This window comes from Vicugna pacos, chromosome 6, assembly GCF_048564905.1.
Source record: "Vicugna pacos chromosome 6, VicPac4, whole genome shotgun sequence".
NCBI classification, from domain to species: domain Eukaryota; kingdom Metazoa; phylum Chordata; class Mammalia; order Artiodactyla; family Camelidae; genus Vicugna; species Vicugna pacos.
This window is the reverse complement of record NC_132992.1, coordinates 65,889,516-65,912,272: the sequence shown is the minus strand read 5'-3', so window position 1 is coordinate 65,912,272 and position 22,757 is coordinate 65,889,516. Positions and strand designations below refer to the sequence as shown.

Genomic DNA, 22,757 nt, shown 5'->3' with positions numbered 1-22,757 from the left:
CCCTCTTCCCCCCCGCCCCCCGGCAACCATTAGTTTGTTTTCTATGTTACCTCTCCTTTTTGTACCTACGCTTTCTATAACACGCTATGGGACTTATCACAGTACACTGCAACTAACAACCGCAGACTTTGCTGTCTCTCTATGCTCAGTGAATATTAGGAACTCAACAGAAGTTTGTTGAATCATTGGTCAGTGAGCTCAGCCTAATAAATTTAAGAGTCCAAGAGATACAAATCACCAAATCCTGCCCAGATCCCTGCACAGTGACTACGCTTAAATTGACAGATACCTGTTGAGTGAATAAATGCACTAGGCGAGCCGGGCCGCTAGAGGCTGACTGCGTATGTCGGGGGTCACACTGCCCGGGACCACTCCTGAAAGCATGAGAGCTGGTCACTTGATTACCCAGTAAAAGTGCTCGAGCGCAGGCAGGAACCTGGCCTGGGTATCTTTCAAGGAATGAAAACTAACAGCCAGAACGTGAACTGAGGAAGTCAGGGTGGCCAAACAGTGCGATGACAGTAATGATGACTACCTGGCGCCTACTAATTTCAAACGACCGCGCGTCAGTGTCAAGCCGGCGGCCGCAGCGACAGCCGAACCGCCGCCACCAGTAATGCGTGACTTCCGAGTCGGAACGTCTTCCGCGCCGGACTACAGCCCCCGGCATGCACTGCAGCGTCCGCTCTCGCCGGAAGGCGGGCCCGGGAGAGAGGCGGCCGCGCCGCCCGGTCCGCGGGTCCCCACACTCCCTTCCGCTGTGGCGCTCTCCCCAATCCCGGATTGGGTATTTCCGGGGTTTCGAGACAGCCGTTCGCCCCGGTGCGCCGCCGCCCCCTAGGGAGTCGCCGGGGCAGCACAGCTCGCCCAACTTTCCGTCAGGCTTGGCGCCCGGCGCGCCGTCAATGACGGCATGCAGCGGGTGGGCGTTCCGGCTTCGAAGGACCCCGCCGCGGCCCGGAAGCGCCTCGTCCAGGGCGGCGGAGGCGGCGGTCGCCGTGATGCCTGCAGCACTGGGCGGCTGACAGCGGAGTAGGAGTCGGCCCCGGGACCAGAGTCTCGGCGGCCGCTGCTTGAGAGCGGCCTGCGCCATGGCCAACTCCGCCGCCTCCTCTGAGCATTTCGAGAAACTGCATGAGATCTTCCGCGGCCTCCATGAAGACCTCCGAGGGGTGCCGGAGCGGCTCCTGGGGATGGCAGGGACAGGTGAGGCGGGGGCGGGCTAAGACTAGGGGATCCAGGCCCCGCTAGCTCTGGGAGGAAGAGCCCCCACCCTCTCCCCAGACCCTTGCCCTCTTCTTTCCGCTTCTCATTCTCAGACACGCCCCTAGGGCTGCCTGGGTCCCGGCGCCCTGCGTCTCCGGCTGCCGCTTAGGTGTTCAGGGATGCACCTCGCAGTGTCATCTCCCTTTCGATCCTCCTATAGCCTTCAGATATTTCTCATCTCATTTTCATTATGGCAAGAAAGCATAGGAGACCTTCAATCCACGATTCTGTATTTCAGTAGAATTGGTTTCTTTTGCAGCTCTGTGTTTTGCTTTATACGTTTAAAAGTATTCTCAAAAGAAGTGCATAGTATTCACCAGACTGGCAAAGAATCTGTAGCACAAAAAAGGTTAAGAACTCAAAGGAATCGTAACTTTTGGGGTTGGTAAATAACCAATTTTGGGGGGGAGGGGTTGGTCTTTAAAATGGAGATTGTAATCTTTAGGTGTCCTCTTATGAACTTTCTGCTTAGACTGATTCCTGCCCCCCTCCCCCCGATTTCAAAATTCAGATTGCTGCAAGTTTTGCTTGAAGGAGCTAGAGTTTTCCGGTTATATCTGTATAGGAAGACCTGCCATAGTTCTTTGCCTTAAGACAAATAGATCTCGATGGCAAGGCAGATAAGACTAGGCTTTGTTGTATTGTTTTTACTTAAGTGTCAGAGCTTGAGTGTTTGTGAGTTACCCAAAGTAATATGAATTGAATGACTCTGGTGAGAATGAAATTCATACCTTTGTTTAACATATATTTATTGGGGGAGCCTGCTCTGTGCCAGGCACTGTCCTAGATGCTAGTAATATTGCAAATTGTAGTGAAAAGAGTTAAAAATTTCTGTTCTAATGGGTCGATGATAATATATAAATATTAAGAGGTGGTGTTAAGGGCAATACAGCAAAATAAACCAGGGCAAAGGAATGAGGGGGCTGTAATTTTAAATTGGGTGGTTGTGAAAGGCCTCTTTGAGGAGGTGGCATTTGAGCAGGAGAAAGGGAGTAAACTGTGCCAAAATCTGAGAGAAATGAGTGTCAGGAGGATGGAATAGCACTGCAGAGATGCTATTAAGCAGAAATGAGCTTGATGTGTTCTAGGAAGAGTAAAAAGGCCAGTGTATTTGGGGTGGGATGTGTAAAGGAGATTGTGGTAGTAGATGAGGCTTTAAAGAGGTAGGAAGGGTCAAATCACGCGGGACCTTGTAGACTGTGGTGAAAGATTTGCATCTTTCTTTAAATGCGATGGCTTTGAGCTAAAGGATATTGAACAGGAGGTGATGGGATCTGATTTACATGGTTGAAAAATAGACCGTTTTTTCATTTCAGCCTTGTGCTGAGTTAAATTTTGCAGTGCCCATTTCTGTAAGGCTAAATAACGTGAATGGAGATTCCCTTTTGAAAAAAAGAAAACTTAGTTATATTCACCTTTGTCATCTACCTAACCTTCTAATTCCTGCAGAGAGGACAGGCAGAAAGGCGTGAATTTCTGCCCACTTGCAAAATACCCTAATGCAAGTTGCTGTGAACAATTGTTCGATAGGCAAGTAAGTACAATATGCACGTACTCCTAGGTAATAAGAATTTCAACAACTTTCAGTCTCCTTATTCACTGCTTGTTCACACTACTCAATAAATATTTGTTGAATAAATTGAATTTAATTATGCAAACACACTGGGTGTCATCTCTGAATCCATTTTTTAATAAGACTGCTTCATAGGCTTTCCAGCGCTTTATATTTTCCGTCATGAATTATTAAGCACTGAATAATGTACATAACACATCCCTTGCATTTAGTTTATGCTCTGTAATTGAATTCAATCATTTTTAGTAAACATTTATTGAGAATTATGTATCAGCCAGTGTTCTGGGCCCTGGGGAATTCCAAGAGTTCTTGCCTTAAATGGGAGCAGATTTACAACAAAGTATTTGATGAGTCCTAAGATAGTCTTGAAACTATAAAAAAAAAAAAGGCTAATATGGGTGTGGGGAAGTGAGAGGGAAACCTTGCAGAAAAGAGAACTTCGAACTGAATATAAAGGGCTGAATGGGAGTGTGCCAGACAGAGGGGAAATGGGAAGAGGCAACAAAGGACGAAAAAATCAAATCCAGCCATGACTGGAGCTTAAGATACATGTGGAGAGTAGTAGTAGATGAGGAATGTAAGACACAGCTTGACCGTTAAGGGACCTCAGTGTCACATTAAGAAATCTAGATTTGATGTGGAGCATCCAAAGGATTTTAAATAGCTAACTAATACGGTCAGATTTTATTTTAGAAGGAGAATGCTGATGGCTGAGTAGAGGATGAAAGAGAAGCACAAGAAACTGGACACTGGGGACCAAGTTAGGAGCCTTTGTGACAGTCATTGACATAACATGGGAATCCAGAGAATCCCAAATCCAAAAGGTGATTCTGAGACAGAAATTAACTGATTGGGACATGAGAAGGGAGAAATATTGAACGATGTTTGCATTTTCTCACTTGGTCAACTGAGTGAATGATGAATTTAAATAAGAAATACAAGAGTAGAAGCAGGCTTGTTTGGTTTTTGGATGAGAACATCAAAGGTGCTTATAGAATAGAGAACATAGTGTATGTCCATTCTAGCCTGACAGATATTTCTTCTCCTATCATTAATAATAACATTTATAAAGAAGATAAGTGAATTGAGGGGCAGTATAGTGTAATATTTAACAGTGAGGATTCTAGAGCCAGGCTGCCTGGGTTCATATCCTAGATCATCTCTTAATAACCTTGTGACCTTGGACAACTTACTTTAACCTAATTGGTTTCCCCTGCAAAATGGGCATCAATCATTGTATTCACTTCATAGGAGTTTTGTGAGGGTTAAATGAGTTAGTACATGTAAAGCCCTTAGAATACACCTGACAGTAGTAACAGTGATTAGCTGTTTGCACGGTTATGTGAGAAATTGAATATTTTATGTAAATAAGACGTAAGAATACTAGCTGTGTATATAACTACCTTTTCCTTGCTCTACTTTCTCTTTTTTCGTGGTGCACTTATCTTCTAACCTACTAGACAATTTATATATTTATGATCTTTATAGTGTATTATTTGTCTTCCTTTCACTGAAACAGTGATTTTCAAAGTACAGTCTCTGAACCAGCAGCATCATTATCATCTGGGAACACGTTAGAAATGCACCTTCTCGGGTCCCACCCAGGACTTACTGAATCAGTAATGATTTTAACAGTCTATTTTAACAGCCCTCTCTGGGATTCCTGATACATGTCAAGTTTGAAGGCCACTGAGCTAAACATGTTCTTTATTTTCTTCACATCCTCACCAACACTTGTTATTTCTTGTCTTTTTGATAATAGCCATTCTAATAGAAGTGGGGTGATATCTCATTGTGGTTTTGACATGTATTTCCCTGATGATTAGTCCTGTTGAGCTCCTTTTCAGGTACCCATTGGCCATTTGTGTATGTCTTCTTTGGAAGAATATCTAGTCAGAGCCTCTGCTCATTTTTTAATTGAATTGCTTGGTTTTTTTGCTATTCAGTTTAATGAGTTATTATCAGATATATGATTTACAAATATTTTCTCCCATTCAGTAGGTTTCGTGTTTTTTTTAATTTTTTAAAATATTTTTATTTATTATTGTATTATTTAATTATCGTATTTGGGGAGGAGGTAGTTAGGTTTATTTATTTTTGGAGGAGGTACTGTTGACTGAATCCAGGACCTTGTGCGTGATAAGCATTCACTCTACCACTTGAGCTGTACCCTCCCTCAGTAGGTTTTCATTTTGTTGATGGTTTCCTTTGCTACCCAGAAGCTTTTTAGTTTGATGTACTCCCAATTGTTTATTTTTGCTTTTGTTGCCTTTACTTCTGGAGTCAAATGAAAAAAATCATTGCCAAGACCTATGTCAAAGAGTTTTCCTCCTATTTTTTCCTAGGAGTTTTATGGTTTCAGGTCTTACATTCAAGTCTCTGATTCTCTAAGTTAATTTTTGTGCACTGGGAGCATCTTTTGTTGAAGGAGGCTACTCTGGGTGGACTCCTGGGTGGCTCCACGGGGGCTGGTCACCAGAAAGACCAACCCATGATTAGAGTAGGGCTTAGAATTTCAGCCCTGCTCCCTGCTTCTCTGGAGGGGAAGAGGAGCTGGAAAAGGAGTTAATTACTGACCATGCTTATGTGAGGAAGCCTCCATAAAATCCCAGTAGTGTGGGGTTCACGCAGAAAAGAAACTCACAGGAGGAAGGACTGGGTTTTTCCATCTGCAGGAGAGAAAGACATAAGAGGGGGAAAGACTGGGTTTTCTTAATACATTTCCCCGTTGTATAGGCTTGGCGTCTTTGTTGTAAATTAATTGACCATATTTGTGTGGATTTATTTCTGGGGTGTCTTTTCCATTCCCTTGAGCTTTGTGTCTGTTTTTGTGCCAGTACCATACTGTTTTCATTACTATAGCTTTGTAATGTACAGTTGACCCTTGAACTACATGGGGATTAGGGGCGCTGACGCTCTGCACAGCAGAAAATCGTGTGTAACTTGTTTGCCCTCCTCTCCAAGGTTCCTTAGTATTTGTGGATTCAGCCAACTGCAGGTCATGTAGTACTATTACTATAGTATTTACTATTGAAAAATATCTGTGTATCAGTGGACCTACCCAGTTCACACCTGTGTTTTTCAAGGGTCAACTGTAGTTCAAAATCAGAAAGCATCATGCCTCCAGCTTTGTTCTTCTTTTTCATTGGCAAATTGAAATTGAAATTAGGGTCTTTTGTGGTTCTGTACCTATTTTTGGATTGTTTGTGCTATATCTATGGAAAATGTCATTCAGTTAGGTAATATTTTGTTGAGAATTTTTGCATCTATGTTCATCAGGGATATTGGCCTGTAATTTTCTTCTCTTGTGATATTCTTTTCTGGTTTTGGTATCAGCATAGTACTGGCTTCATAAAAGATTTTGAAAGTGTTCCCTCCTCTTCTGTCATAAGCTCTACATTTGTCTGTCTTATTAATTTGGTGCTCCAAAGGTATTTGTTGAATGCTTGTATAAATACTGTGAATTGTTGGGAAGAAAATAATAATATATGATTGGGTATTGAAACTGAGTGTGATTATATGTCTATCCTACTGTGTTTTCCACATTTTCATCACTTTTAAAATCAATATATATATACCTATTAAAACAAAAGATATGATAACAGATACAGTGTGTCCTAGTTTAGGAAGTTTATATGGCAGTGACAATCCATTAGCAAATGTAATAATTATTAATCCATTTAATATTACATTAAGCACCTACAGCCATAATTTGTAGTCTTAGTTTTGCAGCATCTGAAAAGGCCTCTCCAAAACCTCAGAATGCTCTGAATTCTTACCCAATTAATACAGCAAATATCTGTAGTCATGGTTTCTGGTTTTAGTTTTGTAGTACCAAAGGCATCTCTCCACTTGTCTCAATGAGCATTGTAAGATTATTGAAAATTTTTCATTTTAATTCTGTTAAATTTCAGTGTCTATACATGAGATCCCATTATTTTGAAACCAGAAAAAATAATCACTATGGAGGACCATATGCAGTAGGCTGATAGACACAATTACTCACTGACTGCAGAATTTTAATTTTTCTAACACTCTTCATATTTTTTGGTGAATTTTGTTTTTGCTTAGTTCTTCCTACCTAAGGATTTACTTTTAAAAATAGTGGTTGGTAGTTACTATTTATTGAACCCTTAATATGCCTGGCATTTGCTAAGTGCTTGTCATGTGTGTTATCTCTTCTAACTCTTTCAGACAACCTTACGAGGTCACTACTGTTATATTTCTTATTTATATTTGAGGAAACGGGTTTAGAGGAATCTGATAACTTTTACTTCCTATGTGGTGTGAGATTAGGTCAGCTAATGTGGTCTGCAAAGGGGGTGTATGTCCTGGAATTGCCACAGTGGGGCGCCAAAAGCATTAACCACGTATTTTCAAGATCCTGGTGAAACAGGTTATTTCCACAGTTCTAATGGGCCAAGGTTAGTTCATTCTTGGGCTGGTAATCCAAACCACCTATAAGAAAGAGAGGCTACCACCTTGGTTGAATATGAAGGTAGGCTTCTTCTAGCTCTTTTAGAGCTAGCTGCTTCCATTTTATTCCATGTCCGGAATATTGTGCTGCCATCCACCCACTATCCCAGTCAGCCTCTAAGCGAGTCGCATGTGAATGGTTTGGAAAGGCTGTGGGGTTGGGGATAGTGTTGTTTGGAGTAGCTCTTGTTTCTGGTCCCCATTTTACCTAATACCAGTTCTGCTGTTTTGTTCTAACTCCCTAAAAAATTAAGAAGTCTGAACAGATTTTACCTGTATACCTTGGGAGCACAAAAATGCCCCTCAATGCTATAATGTACAGACGCACTGGATTGGGATTCAGGAGACTCGCATTCTTGAACTAGTGTTGCTCCACATCTACTCCTCCTATGACCTTGGGTAAGGCAGTTTCTCCAGGCTCTAGTTTCCTCAACTATAAATGAGGTTACACGAGATGATCTCTTAGGTCCATCTCAGCTCTAACATTCATTGGTTTCACAATTCTGAGTCAAAAGCATACAGAAGCAGCTCCTGATACCTCTCAGCTGGGTAGGGGTCAGTCTCTTTTGAACCTTTAAAAGTATATAAGCTACAGAGCATTCCTAGAAGAATGTATGTCTTAAGAAATCAGGTAGAGAGTGGAGTATTCTAAGAAGACTGAGAATGACAGAGTCGTGCAGGGAAGTTAGTGAAAGGATCAAGATTCTGTGGGCTTCCTCTTTCCCCCTGCTCTTATTTATGTAGCCACTTTTTTGGAATCTTTCTAGAATTAGCCTCTTAAGAATGCAGATTTTCATATCCTTCAACAAAGAAAGAATAAAGGAGGAGACTTTATGACTAACAGAAATATAGAAAAACCTAGGAAGGGAATGCACTTGTGTCACATACGTCATATTGTCTGGCTTGGATCAGAAGTGAGTGTGCTTGAGTTTGGAGCTATGCCTGTTTTGAGGAGTGATGACACTCAGCACTTTTGTGAATGCTTATTACAAAATAATATGATACCTCTCCATGGAAGTAGCCACTCTTGATTGCAGATATTATTTCACTGCTGGTGGCTGAAAACACTGCCCACTCAAGGGTAGTAACAGCTGCTTTGGCGCTTATTCCAGCTATATTATGGATGGTCAAGATGCAGACTATTTGCCATGGATGAACTTTCATATATAGATATAAAACAAGCCCTAGGTTTTGTGAGCAGTGTGTAGTGAGAAATAGTTCACTTGAAGTGTCTGTTAAGGAATGTCACATAACAATGAATGTGGCATAATAAAGGGCATGTTGTCATTTTCTCTTGCAGGCAATAGCAACGCCTAAGGAGCACTCTACTGGGCTTAGAGTTCTAGAAACTATGGGACTGAAAAGTAGATTTCTCTGTTTAGTGGGAGCTTGATCTCAGGTTGAGAATATAGAATGTGTATAACCGAAATGATCCATAATCAGTTAAGAAGCAGCAGACAGCTGACTTGCTAGATGCTGTTGTAATTAACAAATGTAAATCCATATAAAGCATTATGGTGATGTTACATTTTACATGGGATTGCGTTTGAAAGTCAAAGTGTGAAATAAAAATCAGGGTAAACAAAATTATCCAAGAAAATCTTAGGACAGCATATTGAGTACCCATATGCCATCCCTTCATAACCCCAACTCAGCTGTCTTCTTGGCATTGGAAATGATTGCTCTTTCTTCAGTTGATGGAAGTGCTGGCTTATATTTAGAAGTCAAACTGAGTGAAAAGTAGATAGCTTTAAAAGACCATGTCATTATACATAACTACAACATGGATGAACCTTGAAGACATAATGCTAAGTGAAATGAGCCAAACACAAAAGGACAAATATTGTATGATTCCTCTCATATGAGGCACCTAGAGTAGTCAAATTCATAGACCCAGAAAGTAGAATGGTGGTGACCAGAGTCTGAGGGGAGTGGAAATGGGGAGTTAGTTTAATGGGTACAGAGTTTCAGTTTGGGATGATGAAACGTTTCTGAAGATGGAGGAGGTGATGGTTGCACAACATTGAATGTACTTAATGCCACTTAACTGTGTACTTAAAAGTGGTCAAAATGGTAGATTTTATGTTATATATATTTTACCACAATTTAAAAAAGACTATCCCCAGATTGTGAAGGTAGTTACAAAAGATGAGTTCAAAAAATATTGTAAGCAATGGTAACTTTGTGTTAATAAGTAGATTATGTATAGATTTTCAAGGAGAACATTCGTTTGAATGTATAGATTTTTAAAAGCCTCATAAACAGGGCTGATTTTTGCTTGTTAGTTATGAGGGTATGACCTACCTCCTCATTTTATAGCCAAGGAAGGAGGCCAGGTCCCAAAGAGATGAAGAGAATTATCTAGGCTTACACGTTGAGCTAGGCCCAAAGCTAGGACCAGAACCTAAGCCCCTTTACTCACCACTTCTCCCCACATAGATGTTTACCCAGTGACAGCATGCTGGTACTCCCTTCATCATTTTTGCTGTGTCCAAGCACTGTTATTACTTAACTATTTTATTTATATTGACATTCCATGTAAAATACATTTACTTTTTTACATGGAATGTCGATATAAATAAAATAGTTAAGTAATAGTACTTAGTACATAAAGTTTTCTAAAAAGGAAATTTAAAATCACTACCTTAAATGGAAAATTTATAGAGCCTATCTAAATGATCAGAAAAAATACAGTGAAGGCAAAACAATGCTGTTTTAGTTAGATGTTATTTCTTTGAAGCTGAAGGCTGTTCTGTTTATGTTAAAGGGAGAGATTAGTAAGTTTGGGGGAGTAAAGACATACTAACACTAAAATGACATGATGCAGGGACTGAACAAGGAGTGACTTTTTCCCTGTGTGAGTCAGTGGTATTTACATCATTTCCCATACCACTTCCAGTGGGCATGGCCACGAAACATGTGCGGTATACCATGTAGGCTCTCCAGCAAGCAAAGTAGGCGGGTTTTGAATTTTACAGAAAAGCGGAAGATAAGGGTTAATATAGAGAAGTGATTTACAGTGGGAGTGAAAGTAGGGACAAGGATTTCAGAGAACCAGTATTGTTAAACATTATCATGAAAGTGTCTGGTCCCTCAGTTAGGATGGGTGAAAAAAGATGGACAGTGATTAACTGTAGTGTTTCCTAGTAGGGATGCTATTGCCTCTGGGGCCAGATCATCGTTATGCAGGACTGTCCCAAGCATGGATATTCTTGTTCCCTGGGCCATAAATGCTGATGGTAATAAGTTCCTCTCTCCTCCCCCCGAGTTGCTGTGATAACTAGTTCCCCTAAGTTTCTAAATGCCTTTTAGGGGTGATTAAGTACTGTAGTCATGCCCCCAGGAAAGGAATGGGGAGTTTATTCTAAGCAGAGGGTATGGTCTCTACAAATGTATGGAAGCGGGACTGAGCATTTAAAACTTGTCTGCCTTTTCCAGAAGAGAAGAAGAAGTTGATCAGAGATTTTGATGAAAAGCAACAGGAAGCAAATGAAACGGTGAGAAAAAGGAACAAGTCATTATTTCTTCTTCCTGGTTGTTGGTCTTTTCCAGAAGTAAAACTTATAGACCTGATCACAGATTAACTGCTCCTGTCTGTTGATCTTGGTTCTGATTATTTCTTACTACATGAGGGCAGTTGATTGGGATGAGTGTTGAGGGGGTTTGGCAGACACAATTGGGTAAAGCTTGAAGGTGCTCTTTTTGTGTGTGTGTGTGTGTGTGTGTGTGTGTGTGTGTGTGAAACAGGCCTTTATTTTGAATTTGAATTATTCATTCCATTCTCCATCCTACTCCAGGTATTTCCTGTTTCTATCAGGTGCCTGGTTTCTCACTGGGCAGACCTGGTAATCATTTCCCTGGGTATCCATGCGGCCATCCCCGAGTAGCCAGCATGCTCTCTGACTCTTCCCTTCCATCCTCATGGCTTGAAGGTGCTCTTGAGTCTTTGATAATACATTGCTGATGTAGTAAGGACATTCTCAAACCTTTACCTGGGTGATCTTTTAAAATCTCATTTTAAAAGCTGGCCATTAAGATCAGTTATTCTCCCTTGTTAAACTTAACTGTCACAGAAAATGGAGCTCAGAGATGGTTCTTGTCACATTCCCTTCTGTTTCAAAAGACAGTGTAGTGGCTGGATTTGATACCTTGGGCAAGGACTGCATGGACAGGTTGTGTTCCCAGTAAGGACCCAAAGCTTGTCAGAAGTTCAGGTTGATGAGCAGTGTAACAACTTCTTCTCTCTTAATCTGTGGCTTTTCTTTTTTTAAAAAAAAAGTTTTCTCTCACCTTTTAGAAGTAATGGTCCTTTGTCTCCATATCATTATGCTATATAGCTTCAGCAAACCCATTCAGGAGTCTGGAGCTAAAATCCAGGTCCCTGGTGAATGAATAGTTGCCCATAGTTTTTGGTACCCTAGAATAGACTGAAAAATTATTTTCAAGCCAGAAAACCTCTTCCTTGCTTATTGAAGACCAACTTCCCTGTCCCCATGAAGTTGTGAGAAGTTAGGCTTATCTGCATCCTTTTCTCTATTCTGCATCTATTTTTAAGAAGGATCAGCCCACCAGACTGTGGAAACTCTCTCCTTCATAATGGGAGTACTTTTCTATATACCTGTGTGCAGCTGGGCACACCCATGATACCAGTTATAGCGGGCATCTCCATAATACCTATTACAAGAGCCAGTCTTCTTTTTTCGTTAACGTCTTGGTAGCATTTAAAATATCTTTTAGCTAATACCAGTTTATTTATTTGGTGCTTACTTTGTTTCTCTGAACTTAGAAAAATTAACCAAGCCTGAAAATAATTTATGGCCTCTTGTGAACATGTCTAGGTATTACATTTTACTAAAGTGATCTGGACCTCTGGTTATCCTGACATGGAGACAAACAATTCATTTTCAGAAAGAGGAGGAGGAAGGGAAGAACCTTGATGCCAGACCCCTGTCATTTTAGTACAGTAGATCTCAAAGTGCTTCACCTTACCACTTGAGCCATAACAGGCTAAGAACCTGGTATACTGAAAAGAGAATTTGAAGATTTTGAATCTGACTTCTCTTATTGTGTAATCTTGAGCAGGTTTCTTCAGGTCTTAATATGAAATAGAAGTATGTCCAACCTTATTGATCTGTTGTGAGGATTAAATGAGAAAATGCATGTAAAGATGGTTAATAAGCTATAAGATACTTGTTAGTTTTCTTACTCATTCATCACATACTTTTTGAATGCCTGTTCTGTGCTTGCTAGGTGCTGTGCCAGGCACTCAGAGTAATAAGGTGAACATGTCACATGTGGTCCTTGCCCTTCTGGACCATATGGTTGAGTATTTGGGGTTGTCTGTGGTTTGATTAGTCCAAACTAGGCATATACTCATATGAACGAATAGAACCAGGCCATCTACTCACTACTTTCTGCCTTCCTAGCTGGCAGAGATGGAAGAAGAACTACGTTATGCACCCCTATCTTTTCGTAACCCTATGATGTCTAAGCTTCGAACCTACCGAAAGGACCTTGCCAAACTCCATCGGGAAGTGAGAAGCACACCTTTGACAGCCACACCTGGAGGCCGTGGAGACATGAAATATGGTACATACGCTGTAGAGAATGAGCACATGGTAAGCTTCAGCTGTTTTTCCCCTTACGAGTCTGTGCTACAACGAGTAACCATATTGTGGAGTTCAGTTCGTGTTATCAGTGCATACTAGACTCTTTGTTTTTCCCACTTTATCCTTTTTCCTGCATCCAGTTCTCCTTCTTCCCTTGGATGCCCACTTCTTCTGTATTTAATACAGATCTTTCCAAACCATAAGCTTATTTAGATTTCTTTGTATCATTTATGTATAAAACAGTGCTTGGTGTGCAGTGGTGTTATACAAGTGTCATCTATTCATATTACATCTGGGACTCTGTAGTCTGACCCATTGATCCAATTTCTTTCTCACACATGCCCCCAAAGTTCAGTTAGGTTTTATTTGTCAAACTATTGTTAGAAAGCTAACCCATGCTTTCCTTTACGTTTATATTGAGATGGCCCAGTAGCCCAGATACAGTATGGAAGGCAGGATCCTTCTCAGAATGAGGCTAACACCTTACTTTGTTGTGATGGAAAATGAGCCAGGCTGCCTCTCCAGCCTCAAGTATTCCGATTTATAAAATCAGACTAACTGAATAGAAAGTCTATGTTCTCAGACTATCTAGAGAAGCTAGATAGTTAAAGGAAGAAAATTTGATAAAGACTAAATTTCGCATGTTGCATTTGGGGTTATATTCCACAGCACGAAGTAGAAATGGCCTGGCCGGCAGCGTGGGAGAGAAGTGGAAGGGGGCCCACAAGTGCAGACTGCACCGATGTAAAAAGGCTAGTGGTTCAATTTTAAACAAATCCTATTTCATGATGCATCCTGAGTAGAGTTTGAGATACTCAAATGATACTTTGAGTTTAAGAGATATTCAAATGATGCTGGCCTGACACTGCTGATGTCAAAACTAGAGTATTAGTTGTATAATGAAAACTAGTAGTTTAGTGAATGATGTGAAATTTTCAAAATTCACTGTGAGAGTGAGAAAAGGCAGGCAAGTGGAGCTTGTTAAAGTGAGATAAGAGGTATAAAGTGACTTTGGCCATTTGTTACCCCCCAAAAGAACCCGAAAACAAAAAGGGGGGAGATAATTCCAAAAAATAATTTTGCTTTAAAATTATTGGTTTCAGAAATTATAAAAACAATTTAGATATACACGCCACCTTCAGTAGAATTATTGTTCCAAATTTGGGGTTGATTTATGTGACCTTAGTGTCTTTTCTTGCTCTTCCTTAAACCTAATCAGTTGAAAATCCCCATCTTTTATTTTTAAAAAAGCTTTTTTTCTGCTCGTAAGCCAACGTAGCTGGGATTTATTTCAACGTCATCTAGTGGTTTCTTCATCCACTTGTCCATATGCCATATATGAGGTGAAAAGTCTCGTTACTTCTGACGTGAGAACAAGCTGCTTTTGGCTGCTTGATGGTGGTGTCTAGTGCTAATAGTCACCTGCTCAGTAATAGGCCTTGTGAGCTGGCCTCTTCTTGAGTGTGTGTGTGCATGTGTGTTTTGAATAGCTGAGAACTTAGAGCTGCACTCATTTCTGTCAGTGGTTATTTCTGGCCTGATGAAGGCTACTTCTGTCCTCGTGCCTTCTGTGCTTAGGAGAATAGATGGAGTAAATCTTTGGTGAGGATTTAGAAATAGGGTGCTTGGGAAATTAGGGCAGCTTACGTGGCCCAAAATACTTCCTTTCCTGAGAGTAAATCACCAGTGTAACAACGATAGAGTCTTTCTGTGTTTGGCCTGAGGTCAAATTCTCCTGGGGCTTACCAAGACTGTAGACACTTAAGCTTTTTCCAGAATGTGATAGTGTCTCACACTTCTAAATGATTTCTGGGGAGTGGGTGTAGCTCAGTGGTAGAGTGCATGCTTAGCATGCATGAGGTCCTGGGTTCAATCCCCAGAACCTCCATTTAAAGTAAAATTAAAGAATAAAAATATAAATGACTCCTATATGTGCTGAAAACAAGTAGCTTATTCACAGTCCCTCGATCCTCAGAACCAATCAGTGGGAATTTTCAGTAATTATTTCTAGGGCTGTAGAGTTTATTTGGTTTGTACTATCAAAGTTATAAGCTGAATGCATCTTCAGGTAGCTCCTGCATCCCAGATCTGGGCCATTGCCTTTCAGAAGTTGCTAGTCAAAAAGTCACATGAACCAGTTCAGATTTATCAGGGGGGAAATGCTCTGATGTGTTTAATCCTCCTTTCTTGCCTCACTTAAGTGTAATAAGCAGTAGAGTGGGGGGTATTGTGATCCTGAATTGAATCCCAGGTTCTCATTTAGTCTCATTCGTTAGCATCTTTGGTTGTCTTAAAAGTAATGAAAATTATTGCACACTATATCCTTTCTTATAAATTCATTTATAATGGAAGAAGTCTAACATTTCCCTTCCATACTCCTGTCAGAATCGGCTACAATCTCAAAGGGCATTGCTTCTGCAAGGCACTGAAAGTCTGAACCGGGCCACCCAGAGTATTGAGCGTTCTCATCGGCTTGCCACAGAGACTGACCAGATTGGCTCAGATATCATAGAAGAGCTGGGGGAGCAACGTGACCAGTTGGAACGTACCAAGAGTAGAGTAAGTATGAGTAGAAAGGGGGGAGAGTGGGGAAAGTAGGTGAGCCTATTACACTCTGATGCCTTGCTCCTGCCAGAGGTGACAGCAGTTCTGAATTCAGGGTAGGACCTTTTAGGTTCTTATGCTTCTCTCAGTTTTTAGTTGGCTTGTCTGAAAGATCGCCCTCCCTTGGAAGTAATTTTACCCTTAGGATTTGGAGATCATTTTGCGGTGAGCTGGGGAGACTGCAGAGACCCAATTTCTGCTTTTATTGAAGATTGTCAATAGGATAGAATGGCTGCAGTCTTATTTAGGTCTTGTATTGTGAATCAGATTTTTATTTCTCATACATCTTAGTAGAGTATTCTGTTCTCATGAAAGCATCATCTACTTAAAAAGAGCCTAGTTTTCCTGTCATATGGAGCCAAGGCTATTTTCCACATGATATAAAATAGTACCACTGACAATTTATAGAGGTTCAATCCTGGACTTGACTCTTTTACTGTTACCTAAAGGTAAGCTGGATCGTTGTGAGAAAATACTTAAGCCAGATGGTGACTATACTGGGGCCTCTAATCTATCATCACCCTAAGAGGCTCTGAAAAACAACTCCTTTCTTCCTTTCAGTACATCTGCAAAGCAATTTTAAAAATAGTGCAACTTGCCAATGGAATGCTGTATTCTTAAGAGCATGAGGCAAATCCATATTGAAAAACAGGTACTGTGGGCAAGACTTAGCTCAGTATGGGGATTTGGGGTCATTTTCTCATACTGCTTAATAGCTGTAATTCTCCGTTATTGAAATAAGTCAGAATGACGCTCTTCCCTCCTGAGTGGATATTCACAGTAAAGTACTGAATTCAGGGTAAGCTGTGGAGAAGGCAACTTGCTTACAGGTTGTGTGGTTTTGTACTTTTTAACATACCAGGTGGACTAGCTGCATTTAAAAGCCAAGGAATGAGTTGAGCGATTAACTTACCAAGGCCACTGGAAGATGCGAACAGATGACAGGACAGGTGGCACCTACTGAAATATCCTCCAGCCACCTAGATTAGCAACAGGTGACCAAAAGGGAATGAAAAAGGCTTAAAATTTTTTAATTCTTTTCATAATTAAATGAAAGTGTCTCTTAAAGGGGTAAAGAAAAAAAGGACAAAGAACCAGACCCCAAAAATGGTAATCCAGCAGCCTACAAAAGCAGACATTAATTCGAGGCTCTTCTGGAGTTTGGCTGATGAAATTCGAATCCTGAGTTGCTCAGAGTTACTTCATCTACCAGCAAGGTGCATTTGAAGACTTTGTTTTGAGGAGCCAAGGTGAACGATTAGCTCAGTCCCAGGAGCTCCCCCACCGCAACCTTGGGATATAATAATTCCTGTTCGACCTGACGGGTACCAAAGTGTCTTGTCCTTTCCAGTTTCTTCTGCTTATGGTCAGAGGTCGTCATTTAAATTGGTTTGATTTCTGGGAGTTGTTTTTCAACAAATACCACTGAATGTCCACTGTCAATTTAGGAATGTTCAAATTCTGCAGTATGTACTTTTGAAAGAAGCGGGAAATAATCGCTGTTTTCTCTTCTCAGCTGGTAAACACAAGTGAAAACTTGAGCAAAAGTCGAAAGATTCTCCGTTCAATGTCCAGAAAGTAAGTTTTAAAAATAAAGTCACAAAATTAATTTTTTAATTCTCATGTCTTTCACCCAAGAATGTTAAAGCATTAGATAGTGACTTGCAAAGGTCTTAATAAAGTGGAAGAAATAAATATTGTATAGTTAAATATCCCAGAACAAAATCCTTTGTTAAAAGTATTATACTGCTGAGTTGGAGTAGTAGAAAATTTGTTCACTGGAAGGACTTCTAATCCCAGCTGACATTTCTCAGAGAAGACAGCACATGGGACTAGAGCTTCATATTCCTTGAAATCAGTTTGTAAAAACAGGATTATAAAATTTCACTGCTACTGCTTAGTACTTATTTTTGACTCTGCTTCATGGGGGTCAAACCTCTTATTCTGTCTTGTTAGCAAGAAGTTGACTTAAAAAAAAAACTCTTGAGGTAAGTGCTGACAACAACAAAACCAGGGGGATAAGGAGAAAGTATTGCCACTGAGGCTGAATTTGGGGTAAGTGGGTGGGTAGTATGCCTGAAACAAAACTAAAACTGAGCCATGGAACCAGCAAGAGCGTGAGATTTTCCTAAACAGTGGTAAATTCCTTGTGCAACAGAGGGAAACGTTCAATTTAGAATGAACATGAGATCCAGACATGGGATTCTTTGTGTTAACAAAAGGTAGTAAAATTTACTACCTTTATAGAGATACCCATTTGGGTTGATAGAGGAAGAAAGAGTAGGAAGAAAGGCTAAGACGTTCACAAGAGGCTGAAAGGCACTTCCCAGCTTCTAGTTACTTATCCCAACCTAGAACTCACCCTGAGCTCCACTTGGACACTGGGGGAGAGTCTGCCGCAAACCCTCATCCTAGTATGTGCTCACAGCTGTAGTGTGTGATTAACGCAGCTCTTTAGAGTCAGTGATGTATTTCTGCTATATTGAAGTATAAGATTCAACCTGATTTCAGAAATGGTATACTTTTCCACATTTAATATTTAATATTTTTCTAATTAGTCCCTCCTAGAAAAGCCATTTTTAAAGTGAAATAGTATATATTATTTGAAGACATTTTAGAATTAAAAAGTTTTATGCTTTGGTATCTGTTGTCCTGGCCTAACATTTCTGTGAGGTAGATGGTGTTCCCAGCTAAAGAATCTTATAAATAAGTGCTGAGTGTCTGTGTGAACAGAAATTCAGTCTGCCTCACAGTATCGGGCCTTGGCCCCAGGTCAAACCCCTGAGTATTAAGAATGGAAGGAAATAAGGTTACCCAGACTTCTGACTACATCTACTTTGCTTCTCTTTGCAGAGTGACAACCAACAAGCTGCTACTTTCCATCATTATCTTACTGGAGCTAGCCATCCTGGGAGGTCTGGTCTACTACAAATTCTTTCGCAGGCATTGAACCTCCTACAGAGAGAGGTTTGTGGACCAGAACTTTGACTCTGTGAATGGTGTTAGAGATGTGGAAAAATCATATTACTACTGTGAGCTAACGGTTCAAGAATGCACTGTGTAGCCAGACTATGGGAGGAGGAAGGGAAGGTGGAAAACCACTTAAATGTGAAGGAACAGCAATAAGACTGTATGATATACCAAGGTAATAAATGCTGTTTATGACTTCTGTAAATTTACATAGTGATCCAACATATTAATACCTTGTGAACTTCAAAAAACCAAATACATTTACAGGAGTAGTATTGGTCACCAAAATGAAGGGGAAGGAAACTTTACAATTGTGAGAATGCACAAATGTTCTCATTAAGGCAGTATTGACCCAGACAGACCACCATTTAGTATCTGTCACCTCAAATGCCTCACAACTCTGAAATGCCCATCGTGACATTGTCAGGACGCAGTATTTCCTAAATTCTTACACGTTCTTCACTTTCTGATTCATCTGGTGAACTGGGAGTCGGAAGTTGGTCATAGACAACGTGCCCTCCCTCCCTTGTCTGACCAAAACTTGAAGCAATCACATCCACTGCCAGGCCAGCTGTAGCCTTGGCCTCTTCCTCTGAAGCGGCCAACCGAGGATTGACTTCAACAAGATCCAGTGCTGAGAGCAGCCCTGAAAGAACAAAATATGACAAAACCTCACAAAACTTCCTGACTGCCACTTTCAGTGAGGGTCGTCCCACCTGAGCAGAACAAGCCAAGGTAAAAACAAGTCATTTTCCTCTATCAAATTATCCACTCTCAGGAAGCCCTTATATCTCATCCTCTTGGGCATGAATTTAAGTTGAAAACACTGATATACCAGAATACGATTGAAAGGAACCTTTAAGGTAATAAAATAAATTCTCTCTGTTTAATGAACATAGCAGCAGGCTTAGCTGACAGGCTTTCTGGATAGGTCAAGAAAAGAGCTGGAGCGGTTTGGTACTAGGAGTTTCCAACGTATTTTCTGGGAAGATGCATCATTTCCAGTATTTCTAGGAACCTCCCAGATGCCTGCCTGTGGTTGTGTGAAGAGATCTCCCGTTTCTCATTAGCCAGAGCTCTGTTGCCACTTTGGAACTCTGGTGCTGTATCTGTACCTCTTAAGGCCCCACATGCCCTGAAGTAAAGTTATTACTGCATATCTTACTCTCACCCTTACAAGCCTGAGCTCTGGGGGCAGGTTCCATGTCTGACACAATTTTTAGGGCTCAGCAGACTGACTTAGTATCTTGCACTTGGTCATGGAAAGACTCAGTCATACTTTAATTTGAACTTGTTACCTTCTGTGAGGGTTTCAGAACTTGTGCCAAGGGGGTTGAGAAGGGAAGATTAGACCAGAAAAGAACCTGTCCAGACCTTCCTTCTACTCCCTTCCCTCCCGCCCCAACACATACATACACACACCCCCTACTTCTGGGGTGTTTGACCTTTTAGTTGGTTATTCTGGGTGAAGTTCATCTACCTCTTCAAGAGTCATCTGAACAAACTAGGGTTGGAGAATACAAGTATCTGAGACTATTTAGGGTGGCCATAAAGCCTGGAAACATGGGTGAATATACCTAATGGTTTATAAATATTACACTATAGTACATGTTATGTTCAGTGCTGTTACATCGGTCAGTGTGCCGTCCCTTACTAGCAATGCATAGTTCAGAGCACTGTGCACAGCCACTATGAGCAGGCACGTTACTGTAGCATTTCCACCAGTTCCTGCTCATGCATCTGTGTCTGATAATTTGTGTATCTTGATTTCCACTGACTAAACCTGGACCTTCTGCATAACCCAGAGGTAAACCAAGAGGGTTTGTGCTATTAAAAATATGTATTACCCATGTTTCCAGATTATTGCCACCTTTAATTTAAGCAAACCACTGTATTTAGTTCACAGTGTCAGGACAGTCAGCCTTTTGGAACAGAGTAACAGTGCAGCCAGAGAGGGAGGGGCAAGGTATGACCACTGCCCTGTCTAAGTGCTAGAGGTTACTCACCCCTGCTCTAAGTGGTGTCACTGGGAACCAGAATGGAGAACTGAACTTCCAGGTTCACTGGCCAAGGACAATCGACAACACCTAAGATTGTAGGTCTGAGAATGAGACTTTTGCCCCTCTCAGAGCTGACAAACAAGCATTCTTTCCCTTTCTGTAGTGCCTAAGGTTCTAGTAGGCTTCGGAGCCAAGGAGACCATTTCTCAATTTCCATATCTATACTAGTCAAGGGTTTCCTTTGGTCCTGGATCTTTCAGTCTGGGTGTCTATACCTTTTAGACCCCAATTTCATGAGATGGTATTGAAGTATCATGTGACAATGGTTTAAATTTTGCAATGAAAGGTCATTTAAATTAGCCTTAAGACCAGAAGTTTTCTGACAGACTGTTTGCAAACAAGGATGAGTTTGGGACAGTAACCTCTTGTAGTTACTCTTGATCTAGCATTCAGCTTACAAATCTTCCTGTCAGCCATGCATTCCAGTATCCCCATATTACAGGCCCTGTCAAACAAGCTCTAGTATGTAAGACTTATATCAGAGGACCCAAGATACTATCCAGCTTTGAAATATCTTCAAGAGAAGCCTTAACTCGACATTCCCAACTCCCAGCGTCAGGGTAAAAATCACAGCTATTTGGCCTTGCCTTTTAATCTTAACCTATTTTTAGATAATTCAGATGTGAAGAACCACATCAGTTTGGTGTTTATTATAACATTAAGTGTTTAAGTAGACATAAACAATTTTATTCAGTGTTGCCTGAGCATATTTTGTCATTAGCCAGGTCCAAACATGCCTCTAGATAACTATCCCATATTAGCCTGACCACATGACTTTTAGCTATAGAAGTTTAAGCAAAAAAACAATGTGTGCAATGACATGTAATAGTAGATTAGATCCTCTGGCAGCCAAGAGGCTTCAGTGTATTTACTTACGTAGTTAACAGTTTGATCACTGCTTACCTGTATTGTGTATCTCCTCAGTAATATACATGCCTTCTCGATAGGTCAGTCCCCCTACAACAGGGGTTCCTGTGGCTGGAGCCAGTGTAGGGTCAAATGCGTCAATATCAAAACTCAGATGGATTGGCCTTTGTCTTCTTGAAAGGAGAATAAGAGAACAGTCATTTGGGTTGTGCTTGGACATTCATCCTTCCTACAGTTGCAACTCCTTGATTTTGTTGCTGTTAATCCTACTTTAATACAACAGATTTCCTATTCTAAAGTTACTGAGTATATTGGTTTCCTACACACCACTTCATAATTTTGTTCTTTGTTCTATGTGCCTCAGACAGACTAACTCCAATTTGTATTTATTTCTGACTTACTCTGGGCATTAGAGCCTCTTACATTAGGAACTGGCAATAGAGGAAATTCTTCACTTCCGCATGGCACTGAGTTCTGACAGATTCTAGTTTAAGTTGGATTGATCTAGGTTACATTGCTGTTATTCTCTCAGTAAAACAGCAGCTGAACTTAATTCTGATTTTATGTCTGCAATCTGACCACCCCCCATTTCTAATAACTTCAGTTTCACTCCTGTGCCCAGTAGCTGAAGCAAACATACAACACACACCTATATGCTAAATTATTTCAACTTCTTAACAGCTTACGGCGTGGCATACTACCAGGTGGAAATCATTGACCCAGAAATGAAGACTCAGCACTGGGAAATGTTCTTAACTAGCATTTGATTAGTATTTATCTGCCGTCTTTCCATACCACCAAGATTTGCTTAATAAAAAACTCCTTTCAGATGAAGCAATAGTGAGACTGGGAAGAAGAGGACAGTTGGAACAATGAACACTTCTCATCTCAAGAAGTAAGCATTAAAAATGAAGCTAAAGAGAAATTCATGAGAGAGAGTTTCTCTCCTAACCCCAGAAGAAAAATACAGCCTATGTTTCATAGTCTCCCTTTCTGAATTATTTTTATATGTACATATTTTGCTTTTATTTTAAAAGAAAAGCCATTATCCTCAAGAGACAGGCTCAGGTGTACAGCCCATTGGGAGTCTACCCTATTCCTTTTGGGACCTAGAAGTTGACATCCGTTATAGTTACTTACTTGCCAATCAGCAGATCGAACGTCTGTTCCATGACCTTCTGGATACCAAGTCGATCTATGTCTCTCATGGAAAAATACTGAATATCATAATTCTTTAAAATAAAACTGGTGAGATACAAAGGGAAGAAGCCTTAGTTTAAAGAACATTTTTAATCAAGTGTGTGTTGGGGGAGGGAGGGCAGGTTGTCTTTA

At 40.8% G+C, this 22,757-nt stretch overlaps 2 protein-coding genes across 4 annotated transcripts in view; one reads left to right on the top strand and one right to left on the bottom strand.

Annotated features, from left to right (window-relative positions):
• Positions 1 to 728: 728 nt before the first annotated feature.
• Positions 729 to 18,707, top strand: VTI1B (vesicle transport through interaction with t-SNAREs 1B). Its single transcript, XM_006206946.4, has 6 exons — positions 729 to 1,206; positions 10,754 to 10,812; positions 12,742 to 12,933; positions 15,310 to 15,483; positions 17,045 to 17,106; positions 18,382 to 18,707. The coding sequence occupies exons 1-6, from the start codon at positions 1,092 to 1,094 to the stop codon at positions 18,476 to 18,478; spliced, it is 699 nt and encodes a 232-aa protein (XP_006207008.1). The 5' UTR covers positions 729 to 1,091; the 3' UTR covers positions 18,479 to 18,707.
• The window catches only part of ARG2 (arginase 2), a 46,905-nt gene continuing 42,814 nt past the window's right edge, over positions 18,667 to 22,757 (bottom strand). For all 3 annotated transcript variants that reach the window (XM_072963270.1, XM_006206945.4, XM_072963271.1), the window contains 3 exons: positions 22,566 to 22,670; positions 21,462 to 21,598; positions 18,667 to 19,144 (listed from right to left, as the gene is read on the bottom strand). In XM_072963270.1, the coding sequence (XP_072819371.1) occupies positions 18,939 to 19,144; positions 21,462 to 21,598; positions 22,566 to 22,670 (448 nt within the window). In that variant the 3' untranslated portion in view covers positions 18,667 to 18,938. The remainder of the gene's footprint in view (positions 19,145 to 21,461; positions 21,599 to 22,565; positions 22,671 to 22,757) is intronic.

Coding starts and splice junctions, on each gene's coding strand:
- VTI1B (XM_006206946.4), top strand. CDS start 1,092: ATGGCCAACTCCGCCGCCTCCTCTGAGCATTTCGAGAAACTGCATGAG. Junction 10,813..12,741: donor AACAGGAAGCAAATGAAACG/GTGAGAAAAAGG, acceptor CTGCCTTCCTAG/CTGGCAGAGATGGAAGAAGA. Junction 12,934..15,309: donor CTGTAGAGAATGAGCACATG/GTAAGCTTCAGC, acceptor TACTCCTGTCAG/AATCGGCTACAATCTCAAAG.